This window comes from Rhipicephalus sanguineus, chromosome 10 (genome assembly GCF_013339695.2).
Source record: "Rhipicephalus sanguineus isolate Rsan-2018 chromosome 10, BIME_Rsan_1.4, whole genome shotgun sequence".
NCBI lineage: Eukaryota > Metazoa > Arthropoda > Arachnida > Ixodida > Ixodidae > Rhipicephalus > Rhipicephalus sanguineus.
In genome coordinates, this window is record NC_051185.1 from 148,111,912 (window position 1) to 148,132,904 (window position 20,993).

The window sequence follows — 20,993 nt, forward strand, 5'->3', positions numbered from 1 at the left end:
CATAACTTTTTTTTTAATTTCAAAGAAATATTTCCTGCACCGAAGACAGGAGATGCTAGGGCCCTCTCAGTGGTGCGGTGTAGTGAAGCCAATCCTTTGCGTATTTCCAAAAAATTATTTTGCTTGTATCTTACGAATCAAGCTCCTCTATAGCATAGTTTCTTTTTGGTTGTTTCATAAAAAAAAACATAAATGTTTCATTCCTTATTATTATTTAGTTTCTCTCTCGCGCTTTAAACCCCCTATTCCCCAAACCCAGTGCAGAATAGCATACCGGATACAAACTTCCGGTTAACCTCCCTGCCTTCCTCTGCTCTTTCTCTCTCTCTCTCTTAGCTGTTCCATGACAAGTAGAATAAAATAGGCGAATAAAAATATCGTAGCCAAGCACTACAAAGGAGCAGTAGGGGAGATACATCCTTGTGCGTAGTTTCAACATACCTTCTGCGAGTCGGTGGCCATGTTTATAAGCTTACCTGGGGCTTTAGCGCTGGCGGAGAGGGCTATTGGCACACTCCTCCTCCTCTCTTTATTTGTCGGTGCGTATTGAATTGTGGCTCATATCACGGCTTCGGGCCTCCTGTGTGTTCATTGCTGCCACGTTTGCCTAAAGGTTAGTGTAGTCTGCACCGTTCGTATATAAAGAGTGGTGGTCGTTGCTTTATACTTGGTGCCATGCCTTCGCCCGCACATAGGGTCTGCCCTGATGGTGTTCGAGGTGCATACTCCAAAGTATAGGTGTGGCGATGTTGTCTGTGATGTTTGGTGCTGTTGCCAGGGGCTCGTGTGGGGCAAACTGATATTGGGTATACCACTTGACCAAAATTTTTGCATTCCATTAATTAATAATAAGCTGAATATTTCTGCCTGCTGTGTTTTCGGGAACCGCGTTTCAGAGTGCTATATTTATTGGTGACCCGGACTACGAACGCGACCTGCCATGGAGCAGCGTGAGAATCTCGACGGCCTCAGCACTGGTACTGCTGCCACTGCACCCGGCCATGTACCCTCTTCGGGTGTTGTTGGAGGTACTACTACCATAACGCTACCACAGCTGTGGCTCGCCGATCCCTCCTTGTGGTTCATTCAAGTCGAGAACAAGTTCCGCATTCATCGCATCACGTCCGGGTCACAAATAAATATAGCACTCTGAAACGCGGTTCCGAAAACACAGCGCGGTTTATTAATGTATCTCCGCCATTGTTCCAAATACCTCTTCTTTCTCCTCAGCAGACTACCCACTACTAGTTTATGTCTGAAGTGTGTCGTGCCAGAAGAAGAAAAAGTATGCCACACATACAACCATTCTCTCCTCGCGCATCTAGGCATCGTCATTTGCATAACCTGCTCCCATACACCACTCGGACTAACATCTTTAAAAATTCCTTCTTTCCCCGAACAATTATTCAGTGGAACAGCTTACCACCTGATGTCGTTTCATCTGATGACTTCGAGAAAGCGTTGCTCGGAGCATCCCAACCGTGACATAATTGCACCTTCTCTGTACTTCTACTGCTTATTATTATTCATGCAATATCACTTCTTCGGATTGTTAGTACTCAGTATTTGTAATAGTTGAGGCGTTTCATGTGCATAAATTTGTCTGTACGTATGTTCATATCGTTTTTCTTTGTGCTTTAAGACATCACTCCATTTCCGCCATTGTTTATTAATGCGAAGCATTTTTCAGTGAACCTCTCGCACTTTGTGCGTTTCTATCTACGTATCTATCTATCTATCTATCTAGCCGCCTACTTCTAGGTGCTCTCATGATCGCCTCCTTAACTTGGTGTAGACCAAAATTTGCATGGGAGGGTAAGAGGTTTTGACGAATATGATTGCCGGGTCATGACATGAATAACATTAAAATCCTGTCGCGCACGTCGTCAAACCCTTTCCACTAGACACGTGCGGCACATACCCGTTTACCATAGGCCACGGTGTACGGGTATGCGCCACAGGTGATTGACAGTTTATATCTACCCAGGAACGGCGAGAACATACATTGGTAACTTTAATGCTAGAGCGTTAAGGAAAACCAACATACGCAGCGTTGATTCAACGAATTGAAAGAATGAAAATTAGGATCCCAGCAGGAATCGAACCCAAGTATTCTACGTGTCAATCAGGTATTCTACCACTGAGCCACGCCAGGTCTATAAACTGGTTTGGAAAAACAGCCTACGCAGGCGTAATGTCGGTGCAACGTCAACTGTGGTTGTGGTGCTGGCTATCTAATTTTACAAGAAAGCAATAAACACTACATGATACTCCTACGATGTGTACGATACAGGCGTCATATCAGATTAATGCCTGTAGTTCCAGTGTTGGCTCCGCTTTTATAGCAGTCTAATAAACATTACGTGTTATTCCTACGATTCAGCAAGGTATATTGAAGCATTGCTGGACCCCGGAGGAATACATTAACGAAAGTTACAAATGATATCCACATCACCGCACCGTAAAGTGCACTTCGTCCACCAGAACGACGCAGTGTCCTCTTCATTTCTTACGAGGCTGGGCGATGGCCTCATGCTGACCGAGGATGATGACAGATTGATTGACAGCCGCTTTGTAGACTAGGCTACGTAGGTCACATACGCCGAGGTAGTCTAGGAATAGGACAAACACCATCCGCTGATGTTGGTCTACGTAGCACTATCCAGGCCTACCAGCCTCGACGGCCTATACCTCACCAACGCGAAGAGTGGCTTCAGGTTCCGACATGTCGCCGGCTCTGTCGACAGACAATTGTTTGACAAAATGACCGAGGCATTTACGAATTCCAACAGCTCTACTATACCACATACTTCACTAGACATGGACCCCTCGTCACCACGATCACGACCGGATCCTATAACAAGTCATTTCCAGCTGCTGGTGCTCACTGATCACGGTGATGATGCCCTTGTTCAAGAACTGTCGAGAACTTCTTGCAAAACATGCACACGGGATCGTGAAACGTGCGTGCGTTCTCGGGACACGTATAAGCACTACATATCAGCTTTCCGCTTCTGGTGTTGGTAATACCGACCTTGCCATTGGCAGCGTTACCCAACCGTGAACAACTGGTTATATAACACATATGCGGCTCTTCAACATATATATGTGTGCGTATAAAATTTATACAAATCTTTAGCGTCATTTTGTAACGTGTCGCTCAGTAAAAAGCGTTACGCCAGTCACCTATCCGCCGCATGCTTCGCAAACATCGACTCCCACGGTACGTGGGATCTGCCGAATTTTTCTTATATATGGTTTGTTATATTTTGTTATATTTCTTGTATAATCCATTTCGTGTTCTTGCAAAGTTGATTATTCCTTTGAATTTTTCTCGGTGTTTGCATATTTGTTTATTGTAATGTTCCCCACCTGCCCGGTCTTCAGTGACCGCAGTATCTTCTAAATAAATAAATAAATAAATAAATAAAAAACGATATGCCTTCAAGTCGGCCTAGGCTATAGTAATTCTACCTGATTTGCTTTCAGGGCTTCGATTATATTTCATTGACGTATAGTGTTTTGCAAACTCTAATAATCTGACTGTTCCGACGTACCCTGACGCTATAAATAGATTACACAGAGTAGGGGCATACATGCAATGAGGACTAGGCATTTCTTGCAGTAAGCTCTAATCATGTCTATCGCTGTGAAAGTATCATTGCCAGGTGGTGCTTCCTTGTGACAACCATAATTCAGCGGAACGTCTACCTCCCTTTCTACCTCTCGACGCGGATACACCCCCCTCCCCCCACCATCTTTCCTTTTTATTCGGCACGCCAGCCCCTCACTCGCCCCCTTCCCCTTTTCGCAATTCTCCTCTCCTCCTTCTTTGTTTGGGTTGGAGGAAATGGTACGAAAAAAAAAATCGGCAGATCCCACGCCTTCTGGGAATCGGTTTCATGCGAAGCATTGAGCTAGTAGTTGTCTACGCTGCGTTTTTTGGCTTTGAGCCAAGCATAACGAGGCGATTCGACGTGTTTTTGTAAGCGTAGTAGTTGTGTGCACATCGTGGCTTTATCAGGCACGTCGACTACACTGGCGTTTAAAGGGCAACTTATGGTCTGACGTAACGCAAGCACTCATTTTAGAGCACAGACGTCAGTATTATCGAAACAAAGTGTACTTTCTGGTGCGATGATGCGAATATCATGTGTAACTTTCGTTAGCGTGTTCCTCTTGGATCGACCAATGCTTGAATATAGCTTGCTGAATCAAACAAATAAAATTTAATGTTTATTAGACTTCTATTAAAGCGGAGCGAATACTGAAGCTACAATTGACGTTAACCCGGCATGACGCCTGTATCGTAGGAATACATATGTAATGTTCATTGCTTTGTTATAAAATTGCACAGCCAGCACTGCAACCACAATTGAAGTTGCACGGACATTACGCCTGCAAAGGGGCTTTTTCCGAAGCAGTTTCAAGACGTCGCATGGCTCTGTGGCAGAATGCCTTACTGCCACGCAGAATGCTTGGGTTCGATTCCTGCTGGGATCGTGGTTTTTGTTCTTTGCATTCATCCGGTCAACACTGTCGATGTCGGCTTTTCATAACGCTCTCGCATCTAAATTACCAATGTCTGTCCTCGCCGTTCCTGGGGAGATATAAACTGTCGATCAACTGTGGAGCATACCCGTACACCGCGGCCCGTGGTGAACAGGTATGTGCCATACGTGTCTGTAAGAGAGGGTTTGACGATGTACGCTACAGGATTTTTGCGTTATACATGTCACGACCAGACAGTCATATTCGCCAAACCCTCTCACCCTCCCATGCCAATTTAGGTCTACACCAAGCGAAGGACGTGATCACTAGTGAACCCAGACGTAAGCGGATAGATAGATAGATAGATAGATAGATAGATAGATAGATAGATAGATAGATAGATAGATAGATAGATAGATAGATAGATAGATAGATAGATAGATAGATAGATAGATAGATAGATAGATAGATAGATAGATAGATAGATAGATAGATAGAAACGGCCAAAGTGGATGAGGTTCGCTAAGAAATGCTTCGCATGTAATATACATACACGCGCTAAGGAAAGCAGTTGCAGCCTTGAAGACAAGTCCGCTTGTCGAAAACGTCGGCTCCAGCGACACCCCATGTCCACGATTTTTTCAACTCTTCACGCTTCCATCTTCCCCTGAACTGTTTCCTTTTTGGGGGGTTTCTCCTCTATAAAGTACCTTATACCGTCAGGGTACTTAAAATTAGGGATTGAGCCTGAAACCCTTTTCACTGTTGTGCGTATGAGGATGCTCCTGCTGCCTCATTCGCTTGTGAATGTGGCGTTGTTAACTTACGTCATAAATGATGTGGCTAATGATTATAGCATGTGCGATGCAGGCGACGTCCGACTCCTGTTAGGCAGTGACTCCTGTAGGTGACACTCTGTATCACGTGGAATATATGATTAATTTTGCTTTTCCAGGAGCGTCACGGTGTAAGTCGCCTTTGTATTCATTTGAACGTGTCAGACCCCGAAACCTTAACTCGTTCTTGTTTCTAACCCGTTCATTCTCGATAGTGACCGTGACGTCCGGCAGCAAGTAGTTCTTCTTGTGATATTTTCCTAATTATGAACGGGTCTCACTTTCGTTGTGCGCACAGTTCATTTTCTTGCTCGTTCGCATTATTGGGCCACATCCGCTGCTGCCTTCTTGTACGCCATTTATTTCGCCATTAATCTTTTCGTATCTTCGTTGCTTACTCATAACTAGCGTTAGAAAAATATGGTCTTCAAATTCACCGCGGCCACGCCTAATGAATTATTCTGCTTCAGAAACCATTCTACAAACTAAAATTTAGGTTAGATTTACTGTGTGTGCGCCAGAGACAATTTTGTCTACTCTATAAATTAAGGGCACAATTCTCGATTTAGTAACCTTGTGTCCTTTCTAGGGGTTTTCGAAGTTCATGAATGTTTCTCTTTGACTTATACTTACGCCCTGTTTTCGCAATAAAAACGAACAGATAATGAAGCCTAAGGAAGGTATTGGGGACGTCAATTGCACTGTTTTAACCTGTGTCGTAGTAATTACGGCTATAAATGGGAAGAAACTAAAGTCTATGATAAGATATGCCGCTGGCAGTGACTTAACTGCAACCTTCAAATAACGCGCCCGATGCTCTACCAATTGAGCTACGGCAGCTCTCGTCCTGTCGTCCACTCTATGGGGTATATCTGTGCATTTAAACCTGGAAGTATTAATCAGCGACGCTCGACCGGCGCTGATTAATACTCCGTGCCGGCGGCATGTTGTCTTATCGTCCACATTATCGTCACACTTATATCATAATTACTACATACAGTTAAAACAGCGCAATTAACGTCGCCGATACCTTCACTTGGCTTCATTATCTGCTGGTTTCATTAAGGTTGTGTCAACAAAGAAACGAGCCCTCGAAATTTCCTTCTTTCATTCATTGCACTGTTTTCTTGTGATTTAGATCTTACGTGAACTACTACTCCCTACGGACTCAACATCGGCAATTGGGTAGGTTATGTTAACTTGAATTAAGTGATAGATTGGCTCGCCCGGCTGTTGTTGTGCTGTATGGAGAGGCGGAACTTCTATAGTTGTAGGTATTACTCATTTTTTAAGTCAAACTCTCCCGATTATCTCAATTTCACATCGTGTATTCCACGTTACCCATCATTTCCTGCTGAAACTAAATATAAATGAGTCACCGAAATTTTTCAATGACCCTAAGAAAAACACTCAGTTCGTTAGGTAAATAAGGCTTCGTTTTAAAAAATATAGCAGTGTTATTTGGAGAGCGCCGTGCTTTACGAGCACCAAGTACGAGCGCAAGCGAATGAAAATGCGGGTATTCTGAGTCAGCGTGTAGAACGATAAGAGCGTATTGTCCAGCTGACGTCACCAGTATGCCGTCCGCAGCTGCACCACCGGTCGTGGATGAAGGGTACAGAGGGCACCGAGCATCCGGCGCCAGGGCAGTCAAATGCGTGTTTCTATCTCAGTGTGGCCCCTTTCTCTCATTACTTGTTCCCTCACAAAAAGCATGCTGGCATTGGCTTTTTTTTCCCTGTTTCCACAGAACACAAGCTGCGGCATCAACTGAAGGACAGGGAGCGTAAAGCGGTTGACTATAATGCAGGCAACAAGAACATAACATGTACATTTGCCTCGAAACCGACTGACAGTTGAGAGAGCAGTCCGCTTCAAAGCAGCGAATACTGAAGTTTGGAAAGAAAGCACGTCATTAACACAAAGAATTCGCAGAGCTTTACTGTTCAGCAACGTTCAGTTGCCTTACAGCTGTTCAGGTGAGCTAGCCTCTCTTCTACTATTCGCCAACGAAACGTGCCTCATTTTTTCACTATAGAGCGAAACTGTAAAGAGGCGTTTCGATGGCAACGGTTTCCGGTTGACGATGAAGGCGGCCGTGCTGGTGTGATCGGTATATGAAATTTGAAATGCTACAGCTGTTTGGCTTGCAATGCAATTTTATATGACGATATCATAAATAAATTATCATATTTATGTGTAAGTAGATAGCTAATTTGACACCTCGTTTAAACCTGAATTCTTTATCATTGTTGCTACTTCTGGTTCTAATGGTAAAGTAGAAATCATCATACATGGTTTATATAGCAGGTAAGCTAGAACGCTGTTACTTTGTGGATACGGCAGTGCTGTGACTGTCTGCAGCCGTCTCTCAGATAGAAGACGTAATTATTATTACTCGAACGTAAAGGCTACCTTGTAGTTAGTTAATTGTAGGTGTTCTTTTTGTGGTATCTTTAGGCAGTAATTTTTTATTAATGGTTCTTACTTCGCTTCGTATTACCCGCTAGCTGCAACTATGCATCGCGGTGTCTTTTCAATTATACGAGCTTGCCTGAGGGTCGTGGACTGCCGGGGACGGTGCCTTCGGCCAATGCTGTGTCCGGACCAGTGCTAAACAAGGGACAGCTCATGACGTCGTGCTGCCTATGTAGCTATGAACCATTGGAGAAATTGCGCAGGCGACATAAATGATTAGTTGTCTTAAGAATCCCCGACAGAATAGTAATAATAATCATTTGTGGGGTTTTACACGCCAAAACCACGATACCATTACGAGGCACGCCGTGGCGAGGCACCCCGAATTAATTTTCGCAACCTGGGGTTGTCTGACATGCTCTTAAATCTTACTAAACTGGTGTTACTGCATTTTGCCCCATTTAAATGCGGCCGTCGCGGGTTCGAATCGTAGTCGCTACCTTGAGCTTAGCGGTGCAACAGCATGCTAAGGTAAAACTGCGGGACCCCAACAAACTAGTAGTTTGGAAAATTCACTGATGTATTCAATGCGTCGGTATAACTTAGATTTGGCCACTTTCGCGTCTTATTTATGAATACTATTTTTACTGCAACAAATGTCGAGATCCCTCGTCTATTATATTACACGACAGATTTTAAAATATTCAAGCTTTGCTTACCAGGGGATCACCTGCTTTTTCTTCACTGTATTCTTGGTTTCGCGACTTCGCAAAGACGAAGGTCGCGCGCCTCGAGCGACGCTTGAGGTCACGTGATACCTTCGCACCATTTCGTATCCTCGCCGCGGCTTTTTTGCTCACGGCCACTTTCGTATGAGATACGTATGTAGGGGTTTGGCGTTAATATATCTCAGGCATAGCAAAAGAAACATGGTTGATCCCTCCATCATAGGAATCGGTATAACACGAAAGTAAAACCTGTCCTTACAGATGTAAATGAATGTTTACTGTACATTGATGTGAGAGAGCTTGCGCAATGGTGTTTGGCACCTATAGCACCATTTAAAATTGATGCACCCACGATGACTCTTGGTGGTACACCTCCATCTCGCCGACAAACATCCATGATCAATGATTGAACAAACCCTTGTGGTAACTGTAGTAGTTAACGGTGAGAGCGGCGTAATCAGAAAAAGCGGTGTGACAGCCAAAAGAGCGTCGCTGATTGGACGCAGAAGTTGGGCTAAGGTCGCGATCCCGGGGCATGTAAAAGAGGTATTGGACACCACGGCCCAACTAGAGGGAAACGCAACGCTCGTCGTGTCTCCCCTGTAGCCCGACTGCGATTTTTCTCGGGGTGATCCTGAGCGGGCAACGCGGTGTTACAGCAAGGTGAGTCAGGCGCGCGTCGCAGGGCTATTTTTGGTATGTATGGACGATATGGGTGAGGCCGACGCCTGGGCTAAGTTCGCCACCTCCCGGTGTGTTAAGGCGTTGACAAAATTGCACTCCTCCTATTGGAAACGCGCCGAATGGGACGGACGCGAAGCAACGATGCATTGCAGGAGCTAATCGCGGAGGCCACGATCATGATGCATTACTTCACCGCTTCCAGAGGGCGACATCACCCCGCCGACCAAGATCACTGTGAGAAAAAAGTCTGATATATAAATGGCGCGTTTGTAAAGCCTCCAGAGTGTGTGACCGTGGTGCAGTAGTGTATCGCGCAGTCTATGAAATCAGAACCGAAGGGAATGTTCTAAAGAGGGTAAAGAAGATGCCAGTAAGGGCGTCAACAAAATCATTTTTCTTTGAATGGCATAGCAACACACTTCCTGTCAAGCCTTGGCTAGAGCAAAAAGGACTCTTCGTTCCCTGGAGTATAAATTGTATCATATGCAAAAAACCATAAACGATCGAACAAATATTATTGGATTGCTGGGAAGCAGTCTTCTTATGGGACATTCTTCAACGCACTTTAAAGAAATTACCAGTTGCTCCCTAAGGTATTCGCTTCCTTCCCCCAGATACATCGAATATTCAATGTATTTAGGAGAAACCTATCGAGTTCAGGAAGAACCACAAATATGGATGTCTATATTAGATGACCTGGTTTCATTGAAGAGGTTTTAAATTTTCGACAGGTTGATATTTCTAACTAGCACCATGATTGTTGTGCGTGTTGTTTGTATTTTGTGCGTTCAATATGTATGTTTGTGACATGAAATTGAAAACTATGTGTAATAAAGAAAAAAAGACCGTGACGCAGTAGATAGCGTACCCGGCATCTGTTGTCACGGACCGAGAGGTCGTGGGTTCGAATTCCGTTGACGAAACTTTTTCTTTCCCATCTGATCGTGTGCACTTTTACGACGTCGTTTCCGTGACGTAAATACGTCACTGACGTCTTGGTGGACCCCGGCATAAAACAATTCCGTTTTAAAAAAAATTCGGCAGATCCCACGTACCGTGGGAGTCGATGTTATGCGAAGCATGCAGCGGGTAGCTGACTGTGGCGTAACTTTTTTTACTAAGCGACACGTTAAAAAAGGTTACACATATCATTTTCTTTCCATCGCTTGCTGCGTCGTCCTCAATTTAAGTTGAACCCTCTTTCTATGTCTCCAGGTTTCTGCTCCGTAGGTAAGTACCGGTAAGATGCAGCTGTTAGATACCTTCCTCTTGAGGGATAGAGGTAGACTACCATTCATAATTTGATAATGCCTGCCGAATGAGCCCCATCCCATCCTTATTCTTATAGTTATTTCACTCTCATGGTTTGGCTCCGCGGTTACTACATGTCCTAAGTAGACGCACTCCTTTACAATTTCCCATGTCTCGCCACCTATCGCAAAGCGCTGTTGTCTGCCAAGATTGTTTCACATTACTTTAGTTTTATGCATATTAATTTTCAGACCTACTCTTCCACTTTCCGTATCCATTTCAGTAAGCATGAGCTGTAATTCGTCTCCCGCGTTGCTCATCAATGCAATGTCATCAGCGAATGATAGGTGTAACCTTAAGAGACAGGAAGAGAGCAGAGTGGGTCAGGGAACAAACGGGGGTTAAGGATATCAAAGTTGAAATCAAGAAGAAATGGATATGGGCCGGGCACGTAGCACGTCGGCAGGATAATCGGTGGTCATTAAGGGTAACTGACTGGATTCCAAGAAATGGCCAACGCGTGAGGGGGAGAATTAGGTGGGTAGATGAGATTAAGAAGTTTGTAGGTATAACATGGCAGCAGAAAGCACAGGACCGGGTTGATGGGCGGAACATGGGAGAGCCCTTTGCCCTGCAGTGGGCGTAGACAGGCTGATGATGATGATGATGATGATGATGATGATGACGTTACAAAATGACACTAATGTTTTGTATAAATTTTATACGCACACATATATGTGTTGAAGAGCCGCATATGGGTAATATAACCAGTCGTTTACGGTTGGGTAACGCTGCCAATGGCAACGTGGGTATTACCAACACCAGAAGCAGTAAGCTTCTGGTGTTGTAGTGCTCATATGTAGTGCTTATACGTGTCCCGAGAACGCACGCACGTTTCACGAACCCGTGTGCATATGTGCAAGACGTTCTTGACAGTTCTTGAACAAGGGCATCATCACCGTGATCAGTGAGCACCAGCAGCTTGTCATGACTTGTTATTGGATCCGGTCGTGATTGTGGTGATTAGGGGTCCATGTGTAGTGAAGAATGTGGTGTAGTAGAGCTTTTGAAATTCGTGGATGCCTCGGTCATTTCGTCGACAAATTGTCTGTCGACAGAGCCGGCGACATGTCGGAACCTGAAGCCACCCTTCGCGTTGGTGAGGTATAGGCCGTCTAGGCTGGTAGGCCTGGATAGTGCTACGTAGACCAACATCAGTGGATGGTGCTTGTCGTATTCGTAGACTATCTGGGCGTATGTGGCATACGTAGCCTAGTCTACAATGCGGCTGTCAATAAATCTGGCATCATCCTCGGTCAGATGAGGCCATCGCCCAGCGTCATAAGAAATGAAGAGGACGCTGCGTCGTTCTGGTGGACGAAGTGTACTTTACGGTGCGTTGATGTGGATATCATAATGTAACTTTCGGTAATGTATTCCTCCGGGGTCGAGCAATACTTCAATATAGCTTGTTGAATCATAGGAATACAAACGTAAGGTTTATTAGACTGCTATAAAAGGGGAGCCAACACTGGAACCACAGACGTTAATCTGATATGACGCCTGTATCGTAGAGTACACATCGTAGGAATATCATGTAGTGTTCATTGCTTTCTTGTAAAATTAGATAGCCAGTACCACAACCACAATTGACGTTGCACCGATATTACGCCTGCGTAGGCTGTTTTCCCAAGCCAATTTGTAGACCTGGCGTGGCTCAGTGGAAGTATACCCGATTGCCACGCAGAATGCTTGGGTTTGATTCCCTGCGGGATCGTAATTTTCATTATTTCCATTCATTGAGTCAACGCTGCCGATGTTGGTTTTCCTTAACGCTCTAGCATTTAAGTTACCAATGTCTGTTCTCCTTGTGCCTGGGTAGATATAAACTGTCAATCACCTGTGGCGCACACCCGTACACCGCGGCCCGTGGTAAACGGGTATGTGCCACACGTGTCTAGTGGAAAGGGTTTGACGACGTACGCCACAGGATTTTAACGTTATTCATGTCATGACCCGGCAATCATGTTCGTCAAATCCTCTTACCCTCCCATGCAACTTTTGGTCTACAACAAGTTAAGGAGGCGATCATGAGAGCATCCAGACGTAGGCGGCTAGATAGATAGATAGATAGATAGATAGATAGATAGATAGATAGATAGATAGATAGATAGATAGATAGATAGATAGATAGATAGATAGATAGATAGATAGATAGATAGATAGATAGATAGATAGATAGATAGATAGATAGATAGATAGATAGATAGATAGATAGATAGATAGATAGATAGATAGATAGATAGATAGATAGATAGATAGAAACGCTCAAAGTGCCAGAGGTTCGCTAAGAAATGCTTCGCATTTAATATCGAAAATGTCCGCCGTAGTCAGCGCGCCGATCCTGCAGCCTGCATCTACAAATTAACCGACATTCGATACATTAGGACATCTTTATTCGTTCGGCAATTTCCCGAGCCAAATTTGCAAAAGCTGACGCATACGCATGTCTCTGGACGCATTAGTCAAGGCAGGCACACTGTTACTGCCCTGCGTGAGAGAAAAAGAGTGTGATAAAGACTAAACTTTGTCTGAGTACTATCGCCCTTCTTCGTCTGTTTTTCTTCTAGTTGTTTGTCAAACTGAACTGCGTGTTCACCTCGACCATGGCTTACATGCAAGTGGGTATAATTCCGCCAACCAGCCATCAATTGTCGCTGTTGTATGTGCGAGCGTGATATTAGCCCTGCTGGTCTGAACATTGGGGTCAACCCCTAGACAATAGCACAATACTATGTAAGCTTTCAGTGGGAAGCCTCCACATGCCATGCAATGGAGTTTGCCACTGAATCTTTGTGTAAAGTGCTGGAAGTGTAGACGCAGGGGGGAGTGCACTGGCGTGCGCCTCCCTACTACCACCTCTCTCCGCGTCCATCTTCTGTCTGGGTTCGAAGTGCTTTATGTGATGATTGCGCAATTATGGGAATATTTCACGCTTTCCTTGCCCGTGCTCGGGCACACTGTTCATTCAAGTTCAACTAGTCAGCCCAAAGATGGGGTGAGGTGATGGGCTCGGCATGTAGCACATTAAGCCACGTGGTTCCATCCAACGCACGTGTGAATGTTCCACTGAATCCATAGTTTAAGGTGAGGGCATGCACTGAAAAAGTTATGCGCCGGGAATATTTCCGGCTGCGAGCGGCCTACATGCTGCTTCAGTTGCTATCTGGTTTATTGAGCAGATTTAGAGACGCACGAGTTTTAGGGTGCGCTCCTCGTCAAACGAAGGCTGGTACAGGTGTTCGAGACGAACGCGCTCGCTACGTATAGTGCTGCTGCTGAGGTTCGGGTTAGTGTTTGTCTTCTGTACAAAATTAAACGATTAATCAACAAGCGCGAAGCACACTAATTGTAAACACACATTGTCATTCACATTGTTATTACCCACAGTTAGCAAAGTGACGTATTAGGCCAGTTTGTATTACATGATTTAAAAAAACTGTGCTACAGCTACAAGGACAAAAGGAGTTATGGAGGACACACGTTACAAAGGAGCCAGGACAAGCGCAATGTATCAACCGGATTTATTGAAAAAAACGTGAAGGAAATAGCAGAACCCAAGGAAAGGGAAGTATGACAGTTTATGATGGGCGAGCAGACTACAATCTTGCCGAACTCTCGCCTGATGCTACACGTGGGGTGATGGCGGGATACGGCGATGACTGATAAAGTTCTCTTCCGAGTTGGGTGGCTTTATTGCTGCTAGTTGCTTCTGGTAAAGACAATTTTCGGCGGGGTCAGCCGAATAGAGCTTGAACTGACGTCTGCGCTATGCTGGTTCAATATCTGGTAGGCTCCCCATATTTCGCGCCATAGTCTTATTCTCAGATTTCTCCAAAACTGGTCTTTTTTCAAAGATTGGGCTACACGTAGTTATTACCGTGAGCGAATGGCTTTCTTGAAGCGTGCCCTTATTTGCACTCTACTTTTTCTTTCCATTTTTTAAAGGCATCGATCACCTCCCTTAATAATTACTCCACAACTTCATTCTTAATCATAAAAAATTTACACCATCTCCCGCTAAAGGGGACCATGAGGCGATGCGAAGCAGCGTTTCGCCATGTCGAGCCCGCGTTTCATCCGTAGCATTTTCTTTTTTTCTCGTTTAGAAACGCAGATTTCCCGCCGACGCGAAGGTTTAATTTGTTTTTTATGTGCCGTTTGCGCTCGGCTTCCCAAAAAATAGCGTAACCGGAGTGTTGCGGCAATCGCACTGACTCGCTAAGTCCGCTTGTAAAAACGGACGTTGCACACTACACTTTAGTTGCACCCGTTTGAACTTCGTCCTTTTTGCTCGTCTATACATCCGAGCCTTCCGCCAACCGACCGTGATCTCCGTGCGCCACCCGTGAAAAACTGGATATTCTCCGAAGAATCGATCTCGGCAGGCCATATTTACACCTTCGTTAAATCAGGTAAAAACGCCGAGATTCGGCGTTACTGCACTGTTGCCGGTGACTGGCTTTCAGCGGTACGCGCCCACGGAAGGACTTGACGTTTTATGGAACAGACTGATACATGATATTGTGTTGCAATGATAAGTTCTGGTAGTTATATGAAGTACATTTACATACTCGCCACACTTCTGCGGCCGCAGTGAATGAGCGTGTGTACGACCCAACGCGAGCCTTTTATCTAAACAAGGAGTGGGAGTGGAGAGGGGGAGTCAGGAGAGGGGAGTGGAGAGGAGGTGTGTGGAAAGGGCTTGCGCATGCGCAGTAAGGGTGGTCACGCCGCACACCACCACCACCACCGGGTTGAACTGCGCCATAAGATGCTTCACATCTAAAAAGGGAGGACATTACCACCTTTTCCACGTACGCCCTAGTCCTACTTCTCACGCATCCCACTAGGATGCTTTGAGGGGAAATATATTTTTCAACAAATAGATACTCCCTCTCTCACAAACTCAAGTCATCGCCATTGTCATCATCGCCATCGCCTGCCTTATGTCCACCGCAGAACGAAGGCCGCTCCCGATGATGTCCAACTCAGCCTCCCATGCGCCTTCTCATTTTATTTTATGCCTACATATTTCCTCATTTGGCGCTCCACCTCACCCCTAGCATCCCTCGGCCGCATATTCATTCACTTGCTATCCTCCCTTTTGATTCCCTTACTGACTTTCGGCTATCGGTCCTTTTCATGCGTGACCTGCCCAGATCCATTTTTTTCTCCTATTATCTACTAGAATATAGGCCAAGCTTGTTTATATCGTTTATCTCTTAGTGTTACGCCTAACACATTATTGCGATAGCAATGATAAGAATTTCCTCGGCGCGTTTTTTTCCGTCGCCGTCGGTATCGGCGCCGCCGTGATGTTCCGTACGAAGTCCAAATCGATCAAATCGCCCCGCGCCTCGTAAGTGCTACGTGCGAGTGAAAACGCGCGAGCGCAGCCGATGGACGCTTACGTAGAAGAGAGAAGACGTGCTGGCCGTAATTCGTCGCGTCAGAGCACCATGCCATACGGGGGGCAAGGGGGCGAAAGGGCGCAAGCATGACTCCATACTTTGCTCAGCCGGGTGCGGTCGCGCGCGCTAATCTTTGCAGGGATCAGCAGACGGCCTTATACTTATACGCGCTGGTCTCACCGCTCGGTTTTTCATGAAGTGATAGACAGCACGAAGGTGCCAGCATCGTCAGAACTTCACTCCGATGACCATGCATAAACTCAGCAACATGCGCAAGGAAATAAAAATTGGAAGCAAAAGTGTCAAGAAAGCAAAAGGTCAGTACTGTAACGGCACTTTAGAAAACTTCTTGCTGTCATCCCCAGCGAAATTCTGGCAGCATTTTGCCCCGAAGAAGAAGCGTTTTCATAGTAGATGTGTAAATGTGGCTATCGCTACTAACAAAGAAACTATCGCAGAATCATTTAACAACGTTTTTTTGTTCAGTGTTTAGTGATGACGATGGTAGAAGGCCATGTTCAAAAACGGTTCATGATATCCCACGAATAAGTGACCTTGCAATATCTGAAGAAGGAATCTTGTCTTTGCTTCTTATCATAGATCCCAAAAGGCGCCTGGTATTGATAGCATACCTAACGCGTACCTTGTGAGGTATGCTGAATGGTGCTCGAAGTTTTTGTGCATCATTTTTCAGAAGTCACTGTCACAGGCGCGCGCTTCCAGATGACTGGCAATTTGGAAAAATTATCCCTGTACCCAAATCGGGCCTAACACTTCTCTCGTCTCCGCCTATAGACAGATTTCTCTGATTTGCTCATGCGCGAAGGTGTTAGAACATATTGTACTCAAGCACCTCTCAGTTTTTCTCGAGGAAAACTAATCTAATCTAACCTAATCAATGACCGACAACACGGCTTTCGAAAACGATTCTTAACCGTCACACAACTGTTGTAAACCGTTCATGACATTGCAGCTATTCTAGATAAGCAAGGCCAGATTGACATGATTTTCCTATACTTCGAGAAAGCCTTTGAGCGAAACTTCTCGCGAAACTTAAACCTATCTTGAAAAACGATACATTAATTTCACGGATTAAGGCCTACCTTTCTTGTCGAAATCAAATAGTTTCTATCGATAACGTCCACTCCGATTCAGGACCTGGTGAAATCGGGAATCCCTCAGGGCTCAGCGCTTCGGCCACTTTTTTTTAATTTTTATAGACGACATTGCTTATGATATCCCGGTTACTAATAAATTATTTGCAGGTGATTGCTTTCTTTATCAGGAAATACGTAGTACAAACGACCAGGTTCTTTTCAACGCAGCGTTAAAGAAGATATCGTCTTGGCGTGCAGGTGTGGCAAATGAAGGTTAATGAAAAGTAAACGGTAGCTATGACCGTAACGCGCAAGCGGCTTCCTTTGCAACACTCATATTCCATCAATGGTCAAAAACTATCGTCTGTTAACACTTATAAATATATGGGGGTTGTATTAAATGCAGATTTTAAGTGGAATGAGCATGTTGGCTACAGTAAAAAGAAATCTTTACAGAAGTTAGCATTTCTAAGACGTTCTTTGCGCAAATCTACCCAAAATTTAAATTATTTGCATAGAAAACTTTTATCCGTCCGATCCTCGAGTACTCATCTGTGGTTTGGGACCGTCACAGCCAAGTAAATATTAAAACTTTTGAAATGATTCAAAGAAAAGCAATCCGGTTTGTTTATCATCGCTACGGTGCTCTTACGTCACCCAGTGAACTGTTAAAAGATACAATGCAGGAAAGACGGCAACACGATCGATTGAAGTACATGTTTGTACTTTACCACGACCAGCTACGCATAAACAAGGACGCGTACATAGAAACGGTTCACCGCCGACCAACTCGTTCCGAGCATCCAAAAACAAAACTGAAAGAGTATTCCTGTAAAACAAAAGCCTTTACAAACTCATTTTTTCCGCGCACTGTCACTAGTTGGAATGCTCTTTCTGCGGATCTGATAAACTGCGAAACTGTTCAATCGTTCATGGGAAAACTTAAACACCAGCAACCCACTTGACTTTCATCTTTCTTTGCGCTTCGCCCTCTATTATTCCACCACGCATCCGGAGCAGGCATCAATTTATGTTCCACTTTCTAGCACTTTTTCATATCAATGCGTTGTATTTTGAAATGTTGCTGATTTTTGAACCGTCATATGATGTTTGTTTTTTAGTTGTGTATGAACAGATGTTTGTCGTCATTCATTTTTATGTTGTTTTCTTCTTTTTCTACTTTTTTTGTGTACGTGTACACCTAAATCACTACAGTTGTGTAAGTACTGGCGTTTCACTTTGATGCACTAGTTAATGGGTGTAGCTCTGCGTGATTTGTTTCCTTTTCCTGTTGTATTTCCATGTGTTTCCTTTTTTGTAGCACCCACCCCTGCCTAAGGCGTCGTGTATGTGGCTGGCAGTGCTTCTGAAATAAATAAATAAGGTCGTTCGCTGCAGCGGTTGTTTTCCCTTACACCGGCATTTTGTTGAGTTACGCTAGGTTCGATGCTACAAGAGTTAACTGCTAGCCTTACCTCGTACACCATTCCAATTTATTGCCGTCTCGTGCATTGCTGCGCCCTTGCGGCGAAACTAACTTATTTCGTTCCAACGCACGCTGTGTGGTATCTAACTTTTTCTCGATTTTTAAAATTATTCTCCAAGTGTCAGCCCCTATGGCTAGAAATGACATAATGCAATGCTTGTACACTTTATACTTTAGCGAAAGTGGTAAGTTTCCGGCCGTGTGTTGAGACCACCTACCGGATGCGCAAAGAAACCTTTATTGGTCGGTGAACTGCCTTTACGAGAGTAGGCTCCCCTCTTACTGTTTGGTCTAAATATAGATAACCTTTTGCAAATTCTAGGGGTCCGTTTGTCTTTCGCAAGCTGCTGTTTCTTGTTGGGCCTCATAGCATTATTTTCGTTGTCCGCAGATTCAAATCCAACCCTAATTTGAGGCTTACTCGGCTTAGGTCTTCAACCAGTTCGAAAAGTACGACGTTGTCTGCGAATCGTAAGTTGCTTAAATATTCTCCCGTAATCTTTATTTTCATATCTTCCCAGTATAGTCGTTTAAATATTCTTCAAACATGCAGTGCGTAACACTGAAGAGATTGTCCTGTACATGTTGGGCATGGCATCCACGTATGTTTCCAGCACTCCTTGCCAAGGCAACGCCTGCAAAACTACTTGTATGTCTGCCGAGTCAAATGCCCTTTCGTAATCTATGAACGCCATATAAGGGCTTCTCTTTATTCGGCAAAATCCCTCAATTACGACATGTAGGTGATCCATAGAATAGTACCCTTTCCTGAAGCCACCTTTGTCACAAGACTGAATAAAACAAATTAGCTTCTTCAAGTAGTTTGTTTGAGGCTTACAGTAGGCTGATGTTTCCGAACTTCAAGTCTTCTACATCTGTCTTTTTGTGTATAAGTAAAATAATGGCTTTTTTCCTAACTCGCAGAGACATTTTAAGTTTCAGGACAGTGTGTAGAGTGTCGCAAGCTTTTTCAATATGAAATCTTATTCATATTTGAATAAATACGTTGTTATGCGCCTATTCTGCTGCTGTTTATCTGCGGGACAAGCCTTGTAGTGCCTTCTTGGCCTAATCAAATGCTGTTCATGAAATTGTTCGGCTTTGATTTTACTCACGGTGGGGTGCAATACATTTGAACTGTACAGTTCAGAATATAAGTCCTCTAACTCGTTTACCATTTCGTTAAGGTTGTTAATAACATCGTCTGGCTTTCTCTTTTACCGCTTGTATTTTAGCCCTTCCCATGTAGAACATTCTTTTAGTTAGGATATCTATCTGCGCGGCGCACGCATCTTACTTTTACTACTACTTTTAGCTGCCTCGACGCTGCCGCCCTTCTCTACTACTGCCTTCGTGTCACGCTGTACTTTCGTATGTCATGGAGTTTAGTTTTGTTGATCAGGTTGGACAGCTCAGAAAATTCTGTTTTATCCTTTGAGGTAGTTATTCCTTCTGTAGCAGTTTCTTAGCTAATTATTTAGCAGTTTGAGAGAGCTTGGTTACTTCTCGTCTTGGAGCTCTGCCCTCTCATTTCAGATGCTGCTTGAGAAATCACTCGGGTTGTGATTTCGTTCATGTCCTCTGTGTCTTCATTTTCTTCTTCCATTATGTTCCGAAAACTACGGCGAGATTCCTCTAGTCTTACTCTAGCCTGTTTTATAGAGATTAATTTTGTACTTGCTCTCTTTATCCTCACTGACCTTAACCCTGATCAAACTGTGATCACGGCTTTTTATTTTCATTACTAGTTTTATGTGCTGTATTGTGCTTGGATACCTACATTTTACGAAATGAATTTCAATCATGTTTGCTCTGCTAAACCTTTTCCATGTGCAGAACGCCCCCCCCCTCCCCCAAACCTAAAGAAACTTCGACCCCTCAGAGATTGTCCGCAGGATCATTACTGCTATATAATAATAAAGTTTCAACAGATTTCTTTCGGCGTTTTCCGTTAGCATTTCCCATCTGTCATTCCTACAGTCGGTGGCATTGTTAGCGATTGCTTCTTCTGCTTCCTGTTTTCGTCCTACTTTCGCATTGAAAGCGCCTATGACGACGGCTTGCTGAGTTCGTACCTCTTAGAGTGCTTATTTCACATCCCCGTGGAATCGTTTTTCTTTGCCGTCAACATGTCAGCACGTTGCAATGCGTCCCTGTATGAATTTCAGCTGAGATCTCTTTTGTTAGCTTTATCACGACTCCAACTATTCTTTCATTAATGCTGTTCAATTATCAATGTCGTTGGCAGTATCATTCCAGGTTAGAAATTCCACGCCATACTGCCGCTTCTCAGCGAGCCCTCTGTAACAGATGGTGTGCCGTTTACTGAGCATAGTGCATGCTTACCCAGTTAATTTGCATTTATTGATGTATTTAGTGATCAATAAATACCACTCAGTAATAAGAGCCTATTTTTAAAAAAAACGACTATATTTTGCACCTATTTCCGTATCTCTGGAGATCCAACGTAAACGCAAGTCACGTTTGCGACTGCTGTAGCAGCTGTGATGCAGCGTCTTCTGGCACAT

The 20,993-nt window shown here is 44.3% G+C and overlaps 1 protein-coding gene across 1 annotated transcript in view; it reads left to right on the forward strand.

Moving 5' to 3' along the window:
• Positions 1–9,184: 9,184 nt before the first annotated feature.
• The window catches only part of LOC119406810 (uncharacterized), an 82,968-nt gene continuing 71,159 nt past the window's right edge, over positions 9,185–20,993 (forward strand). The window contains exon 1 of the mRNA XM_037673545.1: positions 9,185–9,225. Coding sequence (XP_037529473.1) covers positions 9,185–9,225 — 41 coding nt within the window. The remainder of the gene's footprint in view (positions 9,226–20,993) is intronic.